Source organism: Pseudorasbora parva, chromosome 1 (genome assembly GCF_024679245.1).
Source record: "Pseudorasbora parva isolate DD20220531a chromosome 1, ASM2467924v1, whole genome shotgun sequence".
NCBI classification, from domain to species: domain Eukaryota; kingdom Metazoa; phylum Chordata; class Actinopteri; order Cypriniformes; family Gobionidae; genus Pseudorasbora; species Pseudorasbora parva.
The window spans coordinates 36,662,570-36,683,445 of NC_090172.1; the positions used below are offsets into that span (position 1 = coordinate 36,662,570).

Sequence of the window (20,876 nt, forward strand, 5' to 3'; positions counted from 1 at the left end):
TTTTTATAAGGCTAACTATCCCCAGTTAATTACAAAAATCAATCAGAACCTATCAGATAGATTGTGGTCGATTCTTCCAAATTCCAAGAACCTACCTGGTCGATTCTTCCAAAAAAAATTGAATTTCTTCTTTTCAAATTTCTTTTTTTGGTAGGATCAATGTTATAAGAATGAACTTTTATATTTCAAAATTTGCCATGTTACTTAAGTACAGATTTTTTTTTTAAAGAATTAATCCTTCAATTTCAAAGTAGATTTGGAATCATTAAAAACCTAGACTCAAACTCTCTGTTATGATGAAACCAAGGGAATTAGGTGGGGTTTCGCTCCCTAAAATTGTCAGTTATATTTTGGGCCTACACAAATTAAACACATGTTAAGTTGGTTTCTTAACAGATCTGATTCATGCTGGACTAACATTGAATATTTAAGATGCTCCCATCCTCATAACTCATATTCAAGACTGGATTTTTTTTCATTCCCTCTGAATGTATACATCGTGTGAACTCTTGTCATGTTGGCCCTATTTTGTTATCTGATCATGGTCCTGTTTATTTAGAGATCGATATTAATATATTAATGCAGAAGTCAACCTGGAAATTTAACGCTATGACGTAAGAATGAAGCTCACGATCGTTTTCTGGTCCTGGTGTCTATAATAGCTTTTCTTTGACTAAAAAGGAAAGTTTTCAGCTCTGAAACTTACAGTATAATCTTATATTATCATGAACTTTTATATATCAAAAGCTCAAGGGAAAGTTGATTTCTCAATTCATCACCCCTTTAAGATTTTGATATATAAATGGTCATGGTAATATAAGAATATCCTGTAAGTTTCAGAGCTGAAAACTTTCTTGTTAAACAAAGAAAAGCTTTTATTGACACCAGGTCCAACAAATGATCGATCTTAGAATGTGCCACACCTTGGCGTCAATGTGTGGTTAAACACCGCATCAACAGAAGATGAACAGATCCTGATTCTGTAGCCCTGCCCACCGACTCGTGTCACTGACATGACAGGCCTACACAGGGCTAAACCGGATCCAACTTTTTAAGCAATAAACATGCCGCATAAGCTTCCTTTGGATTTCAATATTATGCATGCATGAATGAACTTTATTTTTAATGAACATCCAGCTCACGTGGGAAAAACATTGGCGTTTGTTCCTTCCTTTCTGATCACGGATTCATTTGTAAACAAAAGACTTGATTTGCAGACTGGATGAGATTACATGAATGAATGAAGCAACACACTTATGTGAGTAAAAAATGTGATAGAATTGCATTGTTACAGATCTTTTGATATAGATCTATTAATTATGTGTACATGTTTAACAGAACACAACTTAGCACGCTGTCAAAGACTAAAGAATCCTTTATTTGTGGCATTGTTGGTTTATCGTGATTTGGGATCAGACTCGGACATGTATGGGCCAGGGCTCACAAAGCCTAACGTCCCGGGGCTATGTGTTCTCTAGATGGGCTACCAAAACATAAGCCGGGCCTGCCGACACCTATCATAAATAGTGAAATAACATTTCTTTCTTGATGCGAGTTGTTCACTCTCTTCACTTGATATTTGATGAAAAAATACAATCACGGATGTTTTGATCATACTGTCTGCAACTTACTTGGTGTCTGTGTGTGTGTAATGCATGGTTTGCGCTTATATCCACCGATTGGGTGAGCCTAAGTAATACAAAAAATTACATTCCAATCAATAGCGGGTGAATAAGAGATAGCTCATTGTGTTTGTTTGATAAAGACGTTTTGCGAGCCCTGTGGGACGAATCATTCCAGTTGATGTTTCTCCACACGCTTTCAAAACAATTCCCACATGCACTGACGAGGGAGCTGCAGCTTATTATATATAAGCTTATCCAATCTGGGCATTTACTTCCAAGTCTACAGTGTGACACACCCATACTCCAAGTCTGAGCGTAGCAGGACAGAGCCTCAAAACCAGGCTAGAAAATAGCCTATTACTTATTCATTATGATGTTTTTGAATGTAAAAACCACGCAAACATCATAAGTTGACCTCAGACAATGGTGGGCTGTCAGGGCCAGCAGGGCCTTCTCTGCTGGCCCTGTCAAAATCATTATATATATATATATATATATATATATATATATATATATATATATATATATATATATATATATATATATATATATATATATATATATATATATATATATATATTTATATATATATATATATATATACTTACGATTATATTTACAGAAAGAATGTATTTATTTTTGGTGTATTTTCCATATGTCATCATCTAAACGCATCACAGCCCCGAGGACCAGCACTAGTAGAATAGCTTGCCTTCCGTTGAAGCTGCTATTTTCCATTGGACCATAGCTTTGACTGACATGGGTCATTAGCCAATCAAAATTTGATGTGTAGTGATAGAACGGCCCAGAGGCCCAGCGATGTGTCGGTGTGCTACCCCCTGCTGATGTCATCAGCCGTCTGAACTTTTCGCGGGTTGTGAGAATTCTGTGTGAAATAAACTATGGCCGCTGCGGATGGCAGGCTGCGTGCGAATGATCGATCCTGATGTCAAGCCGGTAATGTTAGCTAACAAGCAGTGTTTTTTCTGTTTCTTTGGATGTTCTGTATGTTCTTTGGATGGTCCGTATTTTTGTTTCTTTAAGAGTATTTGTGCCAGCTGATTTTGATTCTTTTCACCATTTGCCTAAACGGTGACACGTGAGTGCAGTATCATCAATAAATAGTCAAATTGCCTTTTTGTCTCGCATGTACTTTTTGCTTGCCCCCTTCCCAACGAACACTATGAAAGCAAAGTTCGTAGTAGTATTGCGTACAGTGCATTATTGTATTTTGCGTGTGTGTGTGTGTGTGTATTATGACACACAGGAGAGGGTGAAATATGAGGACATTGGCCATGTCACTTTTCAAAATGCTTATAAATCATACAGGATGAGGTTTTTTTTATAAAGTAAAAATGCAGAATGTTTCCTGTGATGGGTAGGTTTAGGGACAGGGGCAGTGTAGGGGGATAGAAAATACGGTTTGTACGGTATAAAAACCATTGCGCCTATGGAATGTCCCCATATGTCACAAAAACAAACGTGGGGGTGTGTGTGTTGTTCTGGCGACGGCTTGTTGATCGTGTGTGTGTGCGTGTGTGTGTGTGTGCGTGTGTGTGGTTAGTGAAGGCCCTGACTGAAACCCCACAGTACGCTATTGCAGACAACAGTATAAAATAATAAAAAGACCAGTTCATGACACCTTTAAATGAATGTTTTGTAATACGAACAAGAATTTCTTTGTAGCATTTTTACATTAAATTGAATGTTAACATGCCCTTATGAAACAGCAGTCCTCATTACATACGTATATTACCTACTATGCATGTTTTTCAAAATTGTTTTTTGATTGTCGCTGTCACTGATTGTCAAAAATGTCACTGTGGCTTCGCAATCAATCACAATGCTTATTTGGATTATTTTCTAAATCTATAATTATGTGTTCTATAATTGCGTGTGAATAATGAGTAGAGTACATTCTAAGTGCTGATACAAACTCTTACAAAAGCCACATGCGTAAACCACAACCCTGTCCCTTTTGTGAAAAAAAGACATCAGCAAGAAGCAGCTGTTATTATTTCTCTCAACTATTGTATATGTACCTATATAACATTTAGTTTAATTTCATTATAGGTCAATAAATTCATAGGGGAAAATAAAAATAAAATAAATAAAAGCTACTTATTTTAAAATTATTTTATTTGTAAGGTGCTGTGTGATCCTGTTTGCAATGTACTTTTTAATTCTAATTAGAGGAAAAGTAACACTGCTGACAGTCCCCAGATTTAATGACTCAATCACATTTCAGCAATGTTGCCACTCACTGTCCTAATCACTCCAACAGACCTCCCGTACACGATTCCTGTTGCCCGCTCCTTCAACAGAGCATTCAGACGCATTCAGTGTTACACTGATCCACTTAGGGCTAGAAAGGGAAGCAATCAACAGTGCTGTAAAAAACAGAGGCTTTTGCACAGAGTTACTCAGAGAGAGCCAAGTTTCTCCTTTAACTAAAAAGGTGACATTTCCTTAAGTTTCAACCCTACTGAGATGGAAGGAGAGACGCGGGAAAGAAAGAGCAGAAGGTCCAGGCAACTGACCTGAAACTAAAGTGACAAGAGTATATTTAGCCTGCCGATTGTCTCCTTTCTCCCCATTCATTCACTTCTGCCCAACCACACAACAGCGTCCTAATTAAAACTTGTCTCTTTTTTTTAACAACCAAGAGTTCGAGAGTCAAGGAAAATCAAATGTTCAATCTCGCTAAATGAACATAAACAATATGATTTTTTTTTTAAATATTCAAACTATTAAACAAAGCCTTTTGAGATATGGAAAAGGGAATTTAAATATTTAAAAAACAGCTCTGTGATCAGCAGATTTCAAATTTACTGCAGTTAGGGACTGTTAACCCTAAGCTCATCTTTAAACGAGGAGCATGTCAGTCATCTGAGTACTATGTACAGATAAATGAAAAACAGATTAATATATTATACTTAAGTATCTAAGCAATCAGGAGAGTCACTGGTTCTCAGTGAACCGGTGAGCCAGACAGCCCTCATCAATATAAAATAAGCTCAATCTCAACCTTCAGCCTTAATAAAATGACACCAGCGGGACAAATCTGAGATCTTTGATCCTTTAAAATACGGATGGCAAAGAGGTCACGCTGCGCTCTGGCTGTCACACTCTTCTGAAGCATGTTAAAGAAGCTTAGTTATGCAATTCCTCTGAGTGCTTTCCAATTATTATTCAATGCAGAAAGGCTCATTAAAACTTACGATAACTCAGCTGTTTAGTTACAGGGTTCTTTTCAACATTATAGCTCCTACTTGCAAATCCCTGCACGTTTAAACACCAAAGTCAAGAAGGTATTCGTTAGAAGGGATATGGTTAAATAAAGGTCTATGTAATTTATAGCTGTGGATATTTTCTCAGCTGCCCACTATCTCAGAGGCGCTAGAAGATAACAAATGAATTTAGATGGCTAAAGCAAGCTGCACACCAGGGTAAAGCAGAAACGATCTCTGATTCCATGCACACACACATATCTGATCTCAACCTCTCGCTGGTAGTGCTCCTTTGAAATTATAATACCCCACAAACTATCATCTCTGCATTAAACAGGAAGTAGGAGATGAAAGGAAAAGCTGCATATCATTACTGTGGCATTAGCTAATCACACCCTGCAAGACTGAAAGTAGACAGTGTCAGATAAACTGCCGAAATTCTGAGAGCTCTTTTTACAAGGAAAAATTAACTAGTTTCCAGCACTACTCCAAAATCAGTCAATGCAGATTTGTAGCAATTAACTTCAGTTCACATCAAAACAGAACAAGGCAATTGAGACTTTAGTTTTAATTAAGGGCTGTGTGGCATTTTTATACCCATAGTATGTGAAAGTAGTGCACACTCTTTTGCAAGCACTTGTAGCATTAGTGGCTTTCTCCTCTTTTCACCTCTAGTAACTTTGAGAACTAACGCAAAATGGGAAAATGTCAAGCTTTTATATACCATTAAATATAGTTAACATTAATATGTATGACCAGTAGAATGAGAAGATTGAGAGCTGACGGGAGGGATTATTCACAGTAATTTTGCACAAAATTTCCTAAGCCAGTGAAAATCACTAGGTGTGTTCGACATCGGCTGCGGCTGGATGCATGCGATCGGCGAGAGTAGCCGAGTGCAGGCGGGGAGGAGCTGCAAACGGAGACGTGAAGTCGGACACTTTCTGCTTCCCGTGGTGACGCTTGCACTGCGTTTGCAAACTTTATCACAGCTGAAGTTAAATAAATGCAATATTTCTCAAATACACAGATGTTTCAAATGATATTTTCATCCAATACTTTATGTACTGCTTAATAAAGCATCTATTTGGACAAGATTAAAGTTCAACATATAAACCTACAGTATTAATGAAGTGTTGTCAACGGTTTTTATCAGTTTTAGTTTGATAAACATGACAATATAACATCGCGACTACATGAAAAGAGGTTTTACTGTTATAAATAAATGATTTGTGAGCATTAGCGTGACATAAGTTTTTAGAATAAACACGAAACGCACGTGATCGCTGTCATACGGCGAATTGGCCAATCGTGGATCAGCTGTGTCGTCATCAGAGCTCGAGCAGCCTCCTGCAGCCACCCTTGAGAATCTGCAGCAGCTGCATCAGCCGCCTGCTCTCGAATCGCTCTCGCGGTACTTTGTTGACATACGTCACAGTCACGTGCCGTAGGCGCTGTCTCAAGTCGGACAAAATTTCTAACCGGCATGCACTGCTTTAAGTCAGCCGCCGATCGGCCTGCGCATCGCTAGGTGAAGTCGAACAAGCCTATAATCATGTAGCGTGCCAGGAGGGGTGTGGTTTGGTGAGGTCTGTGACAGGAGAGAAAGTTGGGAGACAAGTGGCATAAGTGGATCAAGTTCAAATGATTAACACCTGTGTCTTATTCCAGTAGTGGGTGTGGAGATGGCATAAAATCAGCTCAAGGAACACATACAGGGAGAGAGACCGGCAGGAGACTCAGAAGCTGTGGGAGAAGCTACAGTAAGCTCTGGAGAGCACATGGACTGATTTATTGAAAGTGTTGTCGTATTGAGAAATGCTACGGAGCGTTGTGTTTTGTTTGGAAATAAACACTTACAGAGTATCCTGAAAGCCGACTCGGTCTTCTTCCTTCCTTCCAAACTGACTTTTGTTACATGTAGTTTTAACATTGAGCCTATAGACCTGTCTCTAAAACATGCCTCTGAAAGTGGTATACAGTGAGCTTTTTTACCTCATCCTTGTTGAGCGGTCGGAATTTAGCCTGGTATCTGCTAAGCTCCACGTTGAGACGGTGGACTGTCATCTTCAGCCCATCATTCTCATCCACCAGCTCCTGAGCTTGCTGCCTCAGACTCAGCAACTCGGAGCTCTCGCCTTCACCTACGCACACACACATACACAGTTAGACACATACATCAGAGTTGATTTATGCAAAACCACACACTGAAAGAGCAAAAGAACTCAGGAAAAGGCAATAACTCCCACCCAGACAGTTTCTTCAACTATGGACCCTTTGGAACCAGTGGAAATGTAGGTACATGCATCATGGGAGAATTCCGTCATTGCCACCACATGTAAAATAGCCATTTATTTAATGTTGGAAATTATATTTATTTATTATTATATAATTATTTATAATTATAATTATATATATATATATATATATATATATATATATATATATATATATATATATATATATATATATTGAAGGGGGGATTCTGAAATCCACTGCCGCTTCAATATACCTGTATATATTTATATCCTAATTAACTTTATAATCAAAACATTAATCAATATTTATCCTGTATTATTATAATGATTCTATCCAGTTATGATTTTGTTTTAGTTTCTTGTTTTCTAAAGTGTATATTTGGTCTCTGAGGAGTGACTGAGGGTCTGGCCTAGAGATGTGTGATGTGTCACTAAACACTGGCAACAAGGTCGTGTGTTTGTGTTTTTGAGGTATCACACACCCCTAACATGTCAGGAGTGCAGTAACAGAGTTTGCTCACTTAGCCCGGCTTCCAGATAGGAAATATGGATTTGTCTTTCATTTAATTTATTATGTTTTATTCCTTTTATATTTCCTTTTACTGAAACACTAAAGACTCAAGATGAATATTGCCTGTACTATTGTGTGTCCCTCTCACTAAAGGAAAGCACATGTTATCAGTATGTTTTGGTAAGAACTGGTTAGAACTGGAGCTTAATCAGCTCCAACCTTGGAGAGACTGTGTATCTGTGTATGTGCGCAATATTCTGTTACAGATCAGAATGGTGTTCAATGGGCACCCTAAGAGATGGGTGGACTTGTTGTTCTGGGCAAGCTGGCGCCTGCTCCAGATCTGGAAGGTCACTACAGGCCTAATTCTGCTGTGAAAGCGTCAACAAGTGACACGTCAGTGGAAACGTGCATCAGATTAACTGACTCGAGTGGAAATTTACCATGACTGTGCATTTTCTCTGAGCCAATCAGAACCATCCACAGTGCAGTAATGACGTGGATAAGACCTTGAAAATGGTATAACTGTTGGGACAATTGTATGTACGATAGGGCGAGGCAACGAGACGGTGAGAGAGGGAGCGCGGCCTACGAACTCCTTGTGAGACTTGAAGCTGGCTTCTGCTTTTGAAACTGCAAACTATTCTTAAGTAAATTTTTCTTTTATTTAATTGCAATCCTGACTCTGTCTTCATTTCTTCACTACTGGTCCTGGGTCATAAGCTGTTAACCCCTAACAATATATATTCAACATTTCTGGAACAGACCTGCAGACAAATTTGTCTTGCCTTAGGGTAGGGACATAACAAACAACGCCACAGAACTAGCGCTGTTGAAAGCCTACTATGTTGTCGCCTTGTATCGACTCATTCGGGGCAAAAAAGCTGCACTTGAACAGAGAGAGAACTACAGCCAACTGTCAACTATGCGCATCCTGTACCGCTTTGACTTTTTTGCTCGCTGTTTTGCTTTTATTCTCATGAACTGCCTCATTCACTAATCTGACCAAACAACCAGAGTTTTCTCTATTACCAACGGCCCACCACTGATTCTAAATATTTTTATACACCAATATTTACAATTTTAGACATCCTAAAACCACAATAATATTTTACTTTATTCATATAAATTGTTCACAAGTAATATTTCTCTTGACTTGACACTGACAGTCGTTTTCTACACACATCACGTCTCACAAATCATCTCTTCACTGACACCATTGTCTCCTTGGTAACCAGGTAGACTATTTTTTGTAAAAAACGTTACTGTGGGATAAATTGTTGGTTGTCATGGGAATGATGCCACAGCTGAAGGACAGTTGTGTGAACGTTGATGAAATCTTTTTCACACAATAAACAATTAAATGGTTTAAGTTTATTTCACTCCTACTTTAGATTATCAGTTTTACATCTCTACGCTTAAAGGGTTAGTTCACCCCAAAATTTTATGTTTATCTGCTTACCTCCAGTGCATTCAACATGTAGGTGTCTTTGTTTCTTTAGTAGAACACAAATTAAGATTTTTAACGTTGCTGTGCCAGACATAATGCATGTGAATGGGTAACAATTCTATGAGAGCAAAAAGAAAACATGCTTAGACAACATGCACAAAGAGCCCTGTGGCTCATGAAGACACATTGACAACGTAATTGTCCCATAATAGAATAATATACTAATTGACGTTTTAACAATGTGCAATCTGACATTATCGAGTATATCCCTCACACACACACCCAGAGTGTGTGTGTGCGCGCGTACACTATGTGATGTAGTCTTAAAGATTAGACTAGTGCAGGTGAATGCTTTTACTGCATGTATTTTTAATAAATATCACAGGAAGAATCCAGATATCCGCATGATAACAAATATGAGTTTACTAAACAAGAATTTAATAATGACTTGCATTTTAGACACCATATTGCCCATTTTTACTCTATTTCAGATACAACAGATACAAAATCGACATAGATTATTACATAAAGAACAATCCGATGCATGTATCACAGTGTTTATAGCCAGGGCTAATTCGCAACACTTGTCCCTAGTAAGGCTTTTAACAGTTAAGATAATTTCACATTTAGAGAATCTTTTCACGTTTTAAATAATTTCAAATATCAATATTCAATGTTATGTTTAAAACATCAAAACGTTATTTATGCATTACTACAGGTTATTTGTCACCTCTAAGCTCATTAAACAGTAAATGTAAATGCCACTTCAAACGCAGCTTCTGCGCAGATGAAATTTGTTGATACTCATTTAATTTGATTGTAACAGCCCTATTGTGTATTATTATTACAATTGAATTACATTAAATTCATGAAATTAACACAAAAGATGATGCATCCATATAATTAGGTAAACAAATGTTTACCTATATATATATATATATATATATATATATATATATATATATATATATATATATATATATATATAAAGGTAAACATTTGTTGTCACCAGCACCAAGGTAGCATTACAATAACACACTCAGCAAAATATTGTCTAATTATCGTTATCGAGAAAATCCCACATATTTTTTTTAAATATCGCACACCCCTAACTGGCACACCGAAATGAATTGAGTTAAAAATCTTAATTTGTGTTCTACTGAAGAAACAAAGAAACACCTACTTGTTGGATGCACTGGGGGTAAGCAGATAAACATAAAATTTTAATTTTTGGATGAACTATCCCTTTAAATCTCTAGCTTCAATCTGAATACTTTTAAAAGCCTTCAAGCGGCCCTTTCATAACAGAAACATACATTTTACAATAAACGTAAATAGGCTGCACTCATGTATAGTGGCAGATAAGGCCTTCCAAGAGATGCCATATTCATAATACATTATTTTATAATTAATTTTTAATAATTAATTATAACTGGGTTATAAATAATTAACTTTAACTGGGTCTGGGATGAGGGTAAAATGAATGAGTAAATAGAAGGTATTTATAAAAAAAATTAAATGAATGTAAAATGAATGTGGAAGTCATGCTAATCCATTGTAAAGAGATTAAAGTTGAAATGTGAAATGTTATAATAATAATAATAATAATAAATCAACCCCTGAGACAAAATTCTTGTAGTTTAAAGGGACAGTCCTGAACATGTTCATTGCGAGCTTTCTGTTGAATAATGACGTATGTGCAGGTGCTCAAACATTGTGAATCTGTGAAATGTTAAAATTTGCGCAAGCCAACGCAATTTTTTATGTGGGTTGAGGGATCCAGGATAAGCACAAGAAATATCACTTTTATGAACAAACAATGTCTAGAACAGGTGTTCCTAATAATCCTTTAGGTGAGTATATATGATGCATTTTTATATTTAAGCACCTAAAACCATATCAGTTTGACTGAAAATTATTCTCATTATTAGAAGAACTCATTCTACATATGGGGAAAACCAATTGTTTAGTCAATTCAAGAAAGCACATACTTTAAAGCTCTTTTTCTTACTTGTACTTGCTCTTATGAAAAAAAGACATAGTTCTTGTAGTTGTTTAACAATAGCATTTGTTACAATAAGGACATAATCGCAGGTAAAACCATTGATGGATCCTCTTTACAATGCTACAGACAAGTGCTGCGTTCCACTCCACTAATAGACATGCACTTGCAAACTTCCCTAAGCACTTCCCATCGGGAAAATCCCTGCCACCATTTTGAAGTGCGTTCCACTTCATGAAGTGAACAAGGGAAGTTTATATGGACAGACCCTTGCTCCCTCGATTTTGACAGAGGGAGCGAGTCTACTTCATATGTACACATCAGGCAGCTTTATATACTACAATGCAATGCGATTGTGACGTCACCGCATATCGCGTTCAATTTAACCCACCACAAACAACTCTATGATATTTTAAATATTTTTTTAAACATTTAAAACAACCCAAATACACCTATATACATATAGAATGTTGCATTAAACAATTTCGTAAAGGAAAAAAATAATAATAAATACACTCCATAGTGGATTCCAAATGATCAAGGGCTTAGGGCGTTCCAGTTCAGTCGATTGCAAAGGTTCAGCCAGTAGTGGGCACTCATGCAACGTAAGCAATGATGCACATCCGAGAGATGGAGGGAAGTTCGCGAGTGAAGGGCATATTAAAAACGAACTGGAACGCAGCAAATGTTCACTCTTTTCTTTAATTTATGAAATTGTAATATAAATATTTAGTGAAAAATCTATTACCTTAAAGGTCTGTTCACAACAAGAATGAGAACTATAAAGATAACTATAATAACGTCTACACCAGTGGACAATATCATGTTTAAGTGTGTGCCTGTCTGCTGCTTTAAAAGCTAGTTGGATTTTGATTGGCTGTCAATGTTTTTATCATTCATCAGGTGGACAAAATCTTTTTGAAAATTATTCCAACGATATTGTTTCTCTATATCGTTATCGTTATAGCTGTGGTATGAACTCTGCTGTTCATTAATGTTGAGAATTATTTTTAGAACTATATCTTTATCTTTATAGTTATTGTCCTTGGTGTGAACAGACCTTAAAAGATTATCTACCGGTATTATAAATTCATTATACAAACAAGAATTGTTTGTTTTGGTTACTGGTGGAGGGGGTTACCGACCAAATGAATTAGAATGTTGTACCTTATAAAGGGGACACCAAATAAGAAGAGAGCAAAAGTCAAAACACACCAAACTTTACCCTCATTAAAATGGCTTATTTAAGGTTCTTTACAGCTCAGCTTCATTGTACAATGTACAATTTAAGATGCTGCTTAAAATACCTTCAAATAGGCATATGTTCAAGATTAATGCCAATCTGCATTTGCATTTTAGAGTCACAGTAGGTTGCTAAAAGGGATAGTTAACCCAAAAACTTTAAATTCCGTCATCATTTACTTCTCATGCTATTCCAAAACCTGCATGTTTGAGAATGTTTGAAGACTGTGCAAGTCACTCTTACTGTACAATGAATGGGGACCGGAACTTTCAAGTTTCAAAAAGGACACAAAAGCACCGTATACATTTCATAAAACCCTCATTAAAATGGTCTATAAGATTTTTATATCCTTCTGAGATCATACAAAAAATGTGATTTTTAGACCCCCAGTTAGTAGAGTCCTGTGTGGGATGGATTTTTCAGTCCAGCGGGATTCTGTCCCGCTCCCACCACAAATATATTACCTTCTCCCGATCCCACCCACAACATTTATGTCTTGTCCCACTCCTGCCTGCCAAAGCCAACAGGTATAGGTATAAATACATTTTTTCAGTAAATTACATTTATATTAAATATTTTTAAGTAACATGTCACCAAGCCGCAACCTACACATCCCAGCATAAACACTCCCGATAAATGATTTGTTATTGAAGCATCTACATTCACAAATCACTGTTAATATTAAAAGGAAAGCAAGCATTGGTTACTGTATGCGTGATTTGACATAAAAGCGCAAAGAGCGTTCTCTTTAAAATCACAAAAAAGCTGTAACTCATTTCAATTAATCACAATCTCACAAAATTCAATATATTATTATAATCAATGAAGCAGGCTACACAGCACATCGTGTCTACTTTGTTTGTTATAATGAAAGGATTCTCAAGCTTGCAGAATTCAGCACTGAACAAAAACTAAAGTGCTCTGATCGGTAAGATCCTAAATTAAACACATCTGTTTGGCTATTGGATTCAAGAAATCAACAGATATATTTGGGATGGGCTACATTGCTCATAAATGCAAAAACATGTTTTATAGAATACTTTGACGATGTCTAGAGCAACCATGCTTGCGGCTGTAAATTTCTTTCATTTTTATTTCAGTTGTTCTTGTCTCGATTCATTTTATTCTCCCAGCAACCTGCACACAAATGAGTGTCTTACTGCAACCGCACTCTACTATCAAATCACATCCCGTGCTACTCTTTGTTAGTGTCAGGTCCTGTAAGTTTCTAGCCCCAGTCTAGCCTAGAAATCTAGACACACCCTATCGGCAGCAAATCTAATCTGCCGCGAGTGTCGTCTAGCAACTCTGTAAAAGCCAAACTCTGGTCGGGCCAATCACATTGTGTATAGAGTCGGTGGGCGGGGCTTAACAAAATGACAGCCAAGTTGCGCTTGTGTGCTTCTAGTAAACACAGAAACTGGTGAACGGAAGAATTGGAGTTGAGCTTTTCTCTGAGAAAAGAACAAAGAACTAGTCTGACAAGCCAGACCCACATCAAGATGTTTGGTCTGGAAACTCACCATAGACAGGGCTCAATCCGAGGGGCGGGATAAACGGTTGTCTTTCAAACTCCCTCTGCACACGATAGGATAGCGCTACAACCAACCAGAGCAACGAAGGTGAAACAGAGCTTGTTGATACATTAAACATTCAGCTAAACTCCGAACACATCTTCCCTTTTTAAGAATGACTTCAGTGCCATTCTTTGTTCTTTTCTCAGAGAAAAGCTTAACTCCAAGTCTTCCAGAATCGCAGTCAAAGCTGATTCGAAAGACCGCAGTTCGCCAGTTTCTGTGTTAACTAGAAGCACGCAAACGCAACTCAGCCATCGTCATTATGGCCCCGCCCACCGACTCTATACACAATGTGATTGGTCCGGCAAGAGTTAGGGGAATACAGCTCAGAAGGGTATTGAGAGTTGCTAGACGACACTTGCGGGCAGATTAAATTTGCTGCCGCTAGGGTGGGTCTGGCTTGTCAGGCTAGCCCCAGTCCTCATTCACTTTAAAACATTATACTGAAATATTATTAAATGTCACTTCTTGTTCCACAGAAGAGAGAAACTCACATCGTTTTGAAGCAAAAACAGGGTAAGTAAATGATGACAGAATTTTTCATTTTTGGAGGAACTACCCCTTTAATGATGGATATCCCCCAGTGATCGCAGTAGGATGTGAAGCAGCAAGTGAGGAGGCACCTGTGGAGTTTCCTCTCTCTGTGTGAGAGTGGCAGAGCTCCTGACGGAGATGCTCTATGTGCTGACTCTGTTGTAAACATCTCTTCTCCAGTGTCTCCTTCTCCTGAGCCAGAATTTGAGTCTGTTCCCTCAGCTCCTTTACAAGCGCTTGCTGCACCTCTAGTGAACTGGGCAACACTTCACTGGTCTCTGCACCACACAGCCAAACACAGCACATAGCGCAGGGAAAAACACGGCAAATTCACAAAAAAAAATAAAGCACAGCACAGAAATGCAAATACATTACATAAGAATATGACAGACAAAAAGCAAAGTATAAACCAAGATAGCAATACAATACAACACAGCACAAATGTAGCACACCACCAAAAACAGCACAAAATGCAAAGACAGGACAGAGGGGAGATTGACAGGATAGACCAGGGGTCCCCAGACTCAGTCCTGGAGGGCCGCTGTCCTGCAGAGTTTAGCTCCAACCAATCAAGCACACCTGAAACAGCTAATCAATGTCTTACTAGGTCCTATAAAGACATTGATTAGCTGTTTCAGGTGTGTTTGATTGGGGTTGCCGCTAAACTCTGCGGGACAGTGGCCCCTTCAGGACCTAGTTTGGGGACCCCTGCAATAGACAAAGAAATGAAAACGTGACGGAAGAAAAAGGAAAGCGAAGACAGGATTATGTGAAGATGAGACAGATTTTCTTTCTGAGACTGACTATAGCCTAATTATTCCACTTGACATGAAAATAGTACAACCATATAGTGTGTATGACAATCTGTTTAAAGCCATATAGTGTGTATGACAATCTGTTTAAAGCCATATAGTGTGTATGACAATCTGTTTAAAGCCATATAGTGTGTATGACAATCTGTCCAAAAACACTTTCATGAGTCTGCCGCTATATAGTCTGTTGAGATTATGCAATACATTTATTCTATTAGCGGTAGCTGAACTTAATGTCAGCCTAATCACATTAGCACTGAATAAAAAAAATCCACACTGTGTGATCCTATATCTTCATGAAAATAAGCAGCATAAACAATACATTAGAAACAAGCAAGCTTATTATAGTTAAATAATTTGCATATCTAATGAGATCTAGATCTTCTTTCATTAGTCTTTTGTGCTCTAGTCTTTACCTGTCATTTTTCAAACATGTCCAAACTATTGAGATGAGTCTGGTTCAATACAGTTACCGCCAGTTTCACAGACAATACTTAAAGGGATAATTCACCGATAGGGGTGCTCATATTGAACGTTTAATAACCGTTAACAGTTATTAAGAATTTTGACTGATTAACACTATCAGATTAATGGTTTAAAGGTTTTTTTTTTTTTTTTTTTTTTTTTTTACACATTTGTTTGTTTGCTGCATGGTAAAAAACTGTAGGCTATTTGTTAAAGGGTTACTTCAGTGATTAGCATATGGCTTTGTATCAGTAGAAACCCTGGAGTATATTCAAATGATTGTGCTTTCCCCCCTCATAACCCCCTGAGACAAGAGATTTATGCATTTTATTTTTCTGGAAAAATTCCTCCTATGATACAAATTGATGATATTTGCATCATAGGAGGAATGTTTGGCCAAAGACTAAACACTACAGCTAGCAGAGGGAGCCATTTCCGCATGTTTTGAACCCGCGCATGCGGGATGGAGAGATAACACTCAGAGCTCAGCTCGCAGTTACAGACACTCATTTAAACGGAGCTATGGTGAGCAATGTAAGTCTTTTAACGTCTCAAATTAATTTCTATGAAAGTTAAGCTTGCAAAGGCATGAACTGAAACACGCCAGACTGAACTCGCGTTGTGAATGTATGCCGCGAGTGTAGTCGCGATTACCTCAGCTCTCATCACGAGAGCTCATCAGCTCATTTATCTCACTCCTACAGTTAGTGCTCAGTGCTGACACTCGCGCGGTGACTCACTCTTTATATTGAACGGACACGTTCAGTTTTTAATTGTAGTGTCTACTCCAACTCAGTCACAGTAATCCAGTAGGTGGATTTGGGAGTGGCCTCACAGGGCAGCGAAGCATTCTGGGAATTGTAGTCTTTCATCCTCCTGAGACAAAAATACATTTTCTGTCTTTTCTCAGTCTAGAAGGCACCAAATTCAAAAATAATTTCACATTTCTACTACATTGATGACCCACTTTAAATACAGATTCCTCTTCCCAGTGCTGAAGTACCCCTTTAACTTACGGGGCGCGTCAACACATGCAACCGTGCCGACACAGACATATTTTGCAAAATGAAGCAATAGGAAAGAAGCAGCATAGTAAAATAAGCTATGCGGTATTACAATACAGGAGTAGTGCAAGCTCCTGACTGGTGGAGGAAAGCAAACGAAAGTTGCTTGTATTCCCCAGCACCAGGCAGTGCCATATGAAGCCTTGTTTAATGCTTTTCGTAGTGTGGTTTTGTCCGACAGCTTATCAAAAATCTCGGCCCGAGTCCAACTGGAGCCTGTGTTTTTTTTGTTTTTTTTAGGAGATTGATTCAGTGGGAGTTCAGTAGGAGGTTACCACATTATATTCCGTTTTATTTATAATTAATTTGAATGTGTTTAACAAATCATTTAATGTAAGAAATGTCTTACCGTGCGTTCACACCGCCGCCGACGAGAGCGTCAAAATTCGCTCTTGCCGCCCTGCCAACGACGCTGTAGAAAGCTTTGTGGATGTGCTGCCGCTCTGACATAGATTGAATGTTTTTTTCTTTTTTAAACTGTATTTAAAGAGGCCGCAAATCAAACAAGCATTTTGATGGATAGACTGACCACAAGTAGGGTATAAATGAACCTCCTGAAATCGTTTAAATGTGAAAGTAAGAATAAATTGCATACTCGCTGAAAAACGAGTGTTCTGGCCCCTGTAAAATAGTGTTCCGCGACTTCTTAACAAATTACACATCACTATGAATGATCTTGTCATAAATGATAGGGAAACCCGCACAGCAATGATCAACTTCTCTTACATTTTGCTTAGGAACTAATGGCGTCGGAAACAACCTTTACAGGCCTGCGTTCTCTGGATTTCTCTCAAGCGGAGCACTTCTACATTCTGACTGGTTGCTGCCGAACCGCGTCATAGCTCATTACCATAAAGTTGAGCTGATTTCAACTCTCCTCGATGCCCAAATCGTCCAAGACGCGCCCCGCCGCTCTCACCGGAGCTCACCGCCCGGCTCCCATTGAAAATGAATGACTTCCGGCCACCTTGCCGCTCTCGCCGCCGGCGGTGTGAACTAGGGATGTCAACGATTAATCGATGATCGATTAATTGTCGATAAGACATTTGATCGATAAGGCTTATCGATCATCGATTAAGCAGGGTCATGCGCGTGCGTGCGGCTCAACCGCGAAACGGGAGGAAAAATGATGCGAGTGTGCCCGAGTTCTGTTTAGGACCATTTTACAGCTGGAGTTACCTACACCTTCATCATGACTGCAAGTTTGCATGTGCATTCGCAGCCTTTTGTTTTGGGCAAATGTAAGTTGTAATATTGTGTTTATTTTGTGCAGGCCTATAGCTGATTATCTCATAAGGATGCATTTGTTTAATAATTAACGTTAGAGGCGAGCGCGGTAGTCAAAGCGTGGCGGTAATCAGCTTCAGCTCCAACAATAATGACTAGGATTGGCACTGTCATATTACACAACATTAATGAAAACACTATTGTAATAAAACATTGTGATTGTTAAGTATTTGGGTTTATTTGCCGTGTGTTTCATTACGTTGATCCAGGAAGAGCGCGTGCACAACATGAGTCACGCACTCTGACTCGCGCATGTAACTTAGTTCAAGTTCACTTGTGCATTCGCATCAGATTGTGCTGAAGTAATTTTTAATATTAAATGTATTTTGTAACGTTATATATGTGATCAATCATATAGGATGCGTTTCTTTTAGTAAAACGCACTAGCAATTGTCTTCAGTCAGGGATGGCTAGGTTTTCATTCAGTGCTTCGGCTTTAGCGCATACAGAGCAATGCATAATAACGATGATTGGGACAGTCATATTATATAACAGAAATGAGAACACTATTTTAATAAATGGTTGTAAAGTCATTGGGTTTAGGTGCCGTGTTCAGAGCATTGTTCCAGGAAGAGCGCGTCTCCCATTCTGCATATGAATATCAGCAACTCAATTCAAGTTCACTTGTGCATTCGCATCATTTTGTGAAGATATATAATTTGTAATATTTTGTTAACTTTATATAAATCTGATTAATCTCATATAGGAAGCTTTTTGTTGAGTTAAATAACGTGCTAGCAAGCTCAGTGTAACTTACCAGTGTTGATCCAGCGCATCTGCTTCAGCTCGCGCAGTTCAAACAGCAACGCGCGACTAATAATAACTATGATTGGGACTGTCACATTACATAACATTAATGAAAACAATATTTTAATAAATCGTTTTGAATTAATTGGGTTTAGGTGACGTTTCAGCATGTTGTTCTTGGAAGTGCGTCCACACATTCTGAATAACAGATCTGAGGCGGCATTCGTGTTGTATTAGGCCTACGGGTTATATTTGGTTATCAAATAAGTAATTTAATTAAATTATAAATAACATCGACTAATTTTACAATCCCATAGCCCTTTGTTTAGATAAAAAAAAATCCTTCTCATTCATTTGGTGAGGAACATGCATTTTGAGCAGAATTGCACATCCTGTCGGCTATAAGCCACTGCTGTAGACGCATATTTCAGTATTATGGTTAACGATTAATCGATTAATTGATCGTTAATTTAAACGATGATCGATCATGGGAATTTGTGAAAATTGACATCCCTAGTGTGAACGCACAGTTAGATTATTGGCACCACAAAAAACGAAACAATGTGACAGCAATGGGCAGAAACATATAAGTTACAGCTAAAATCCATCGAGCATATGAACTTGTTGCCCAAAACACATCAACAAGAAAGAATGAAGCCAGCTACCCTGTAAAACAACTGCAATCATGTGATAGAAAATTACTCTATTGATCACTATCATCATCCCCGCGATCCTCAATTACAAATTTATTGCCGAATTCCTCCTCCTCGTCGCTCTCCTCCACTTCTCCCTCTCCGGCCTCCGCTGATTCTGCCTGCCTTGCTTGCACTAACAGTTCCCACCCAGATGCGCACGGCTCTCCCTCTTTGAAACAATGGATAAGGTGGCCCTCTTGCACTCTTTTTGGATCAACCGAGAAATATCTTGCCGCTGCTTCTCCTGAAAGTTTTTCTTCCTTTTGTCTCCATGGTGGTATTGAGAGAATTAAGAAAAACTGAAGACTAAAAGAAAGTTTGTTAACCTCTTTGTTATGTTGCCATAGTGATGAGTCGAAATCTAATCAAGACATAGAACAGATGATCTATGTTTAAAAAAGCAGATTACAATATCTAAAAAACTATTTGAGGCCGACCTTTATTTACCCAAACCTGTCATCACACCAGGCGTTTAAAGAGACAGGCGTCTATTTGGAACTCGGCTATTATTTGAAGTTTTACGATATTATTGTATTTTTATGCTTTACTAATGTGAAAAACTTACATACAGCACCTTTAATATCACTCTGTAATACACCTAGGATGGCTTGACTGTGAGTAAAATGGGCTAATTTTCATTTTTGGGTGAACAATCCCTTTACAGGGTATATGCAGGAATCCTTAAGTTAATTTCAAGACCTTTTTAAGACTTTTTAAAGACCTTCTCAAAATATTTTAAGACCTCATCGCACCAAGTTCTAATCGGCAACAAACCTTTAATAAACAGTTGTAGTCGAATGTAGACTTAAAATCTCCATCGTAGGCCAGTTTTGTATCGTTTATATTGCATATCTGTTTCGCGACGTATGGAGGGCGACACATTACCTAACTGCACATTTAGCAAAATACATGACGTCACCCGTAGACAGCGCTCGCCAGGGATGGAAATTAACTTTTTTCAAAGTCTTCCACTCAATATTTTTACCAGCCACTTTTTTGTTTTTAACTGACAATGTGTAACTGCATGTGAAAATTAATACTACAAGCTCTACAATACTTAAGCAGTTTATTTAATCTCAAGTCTCAATGAAATACTGACATTTTCACGATGATTTGTGGTCTTTTATGGCTTCCAGTTTTATGGTTTTTAGTCCCATGAATGAAACTATTCGCTCTGGCATCTTTGAAGCGTGTTGACAACATACTGAGCAGAACATTGTCAGTAGGGATGCACCGAAATCACAATTCTTGGCCGAAACCAAAAAAGAAGAAACCAAAGCCGAAAACCGAAGAAAAAAAAAATTCAAACTAAAATGTTTAACTCGACCTCACTCATGTGTACATTAAATAATAATGCACAGGCCTACTGGCCTGCA

The 20,876-nt window shown here is 38.1% G+C and overlaps 1 protein-coding gene across 3 annotated transcripts in view; it reads right to left on the reverse strand.

The window, feature by feature from the left end:
* Positions 1–20,876, reverse strand: part of cep89 (centrosomal protein 89) — a 137,092-nt gene that overhangs the window by 80,262 nt on the left and 35,954 nt on the right. For 2 of the 3 annotated variants that reach the window (XM_067439805.1, XM_067439818.1), the window contains exons 9-10: positions 14,520–14,708; positions 6,851–6,999 (exon numbers count right to left, since the gene is read on the reverse strand). In XM_067439805.1, coding sequence (XP_067295906.1) covers positions 6,851–6,999; positions 14,520–14,708 — 338 coding nt within the window. The remainder of the gene's footprint in view (positions 1–6,850; positions 7,000–14,519; positions 14,709–20,876) is intronic. The other variant, XM_067439813.1, reaches the window with a different exon arrangement.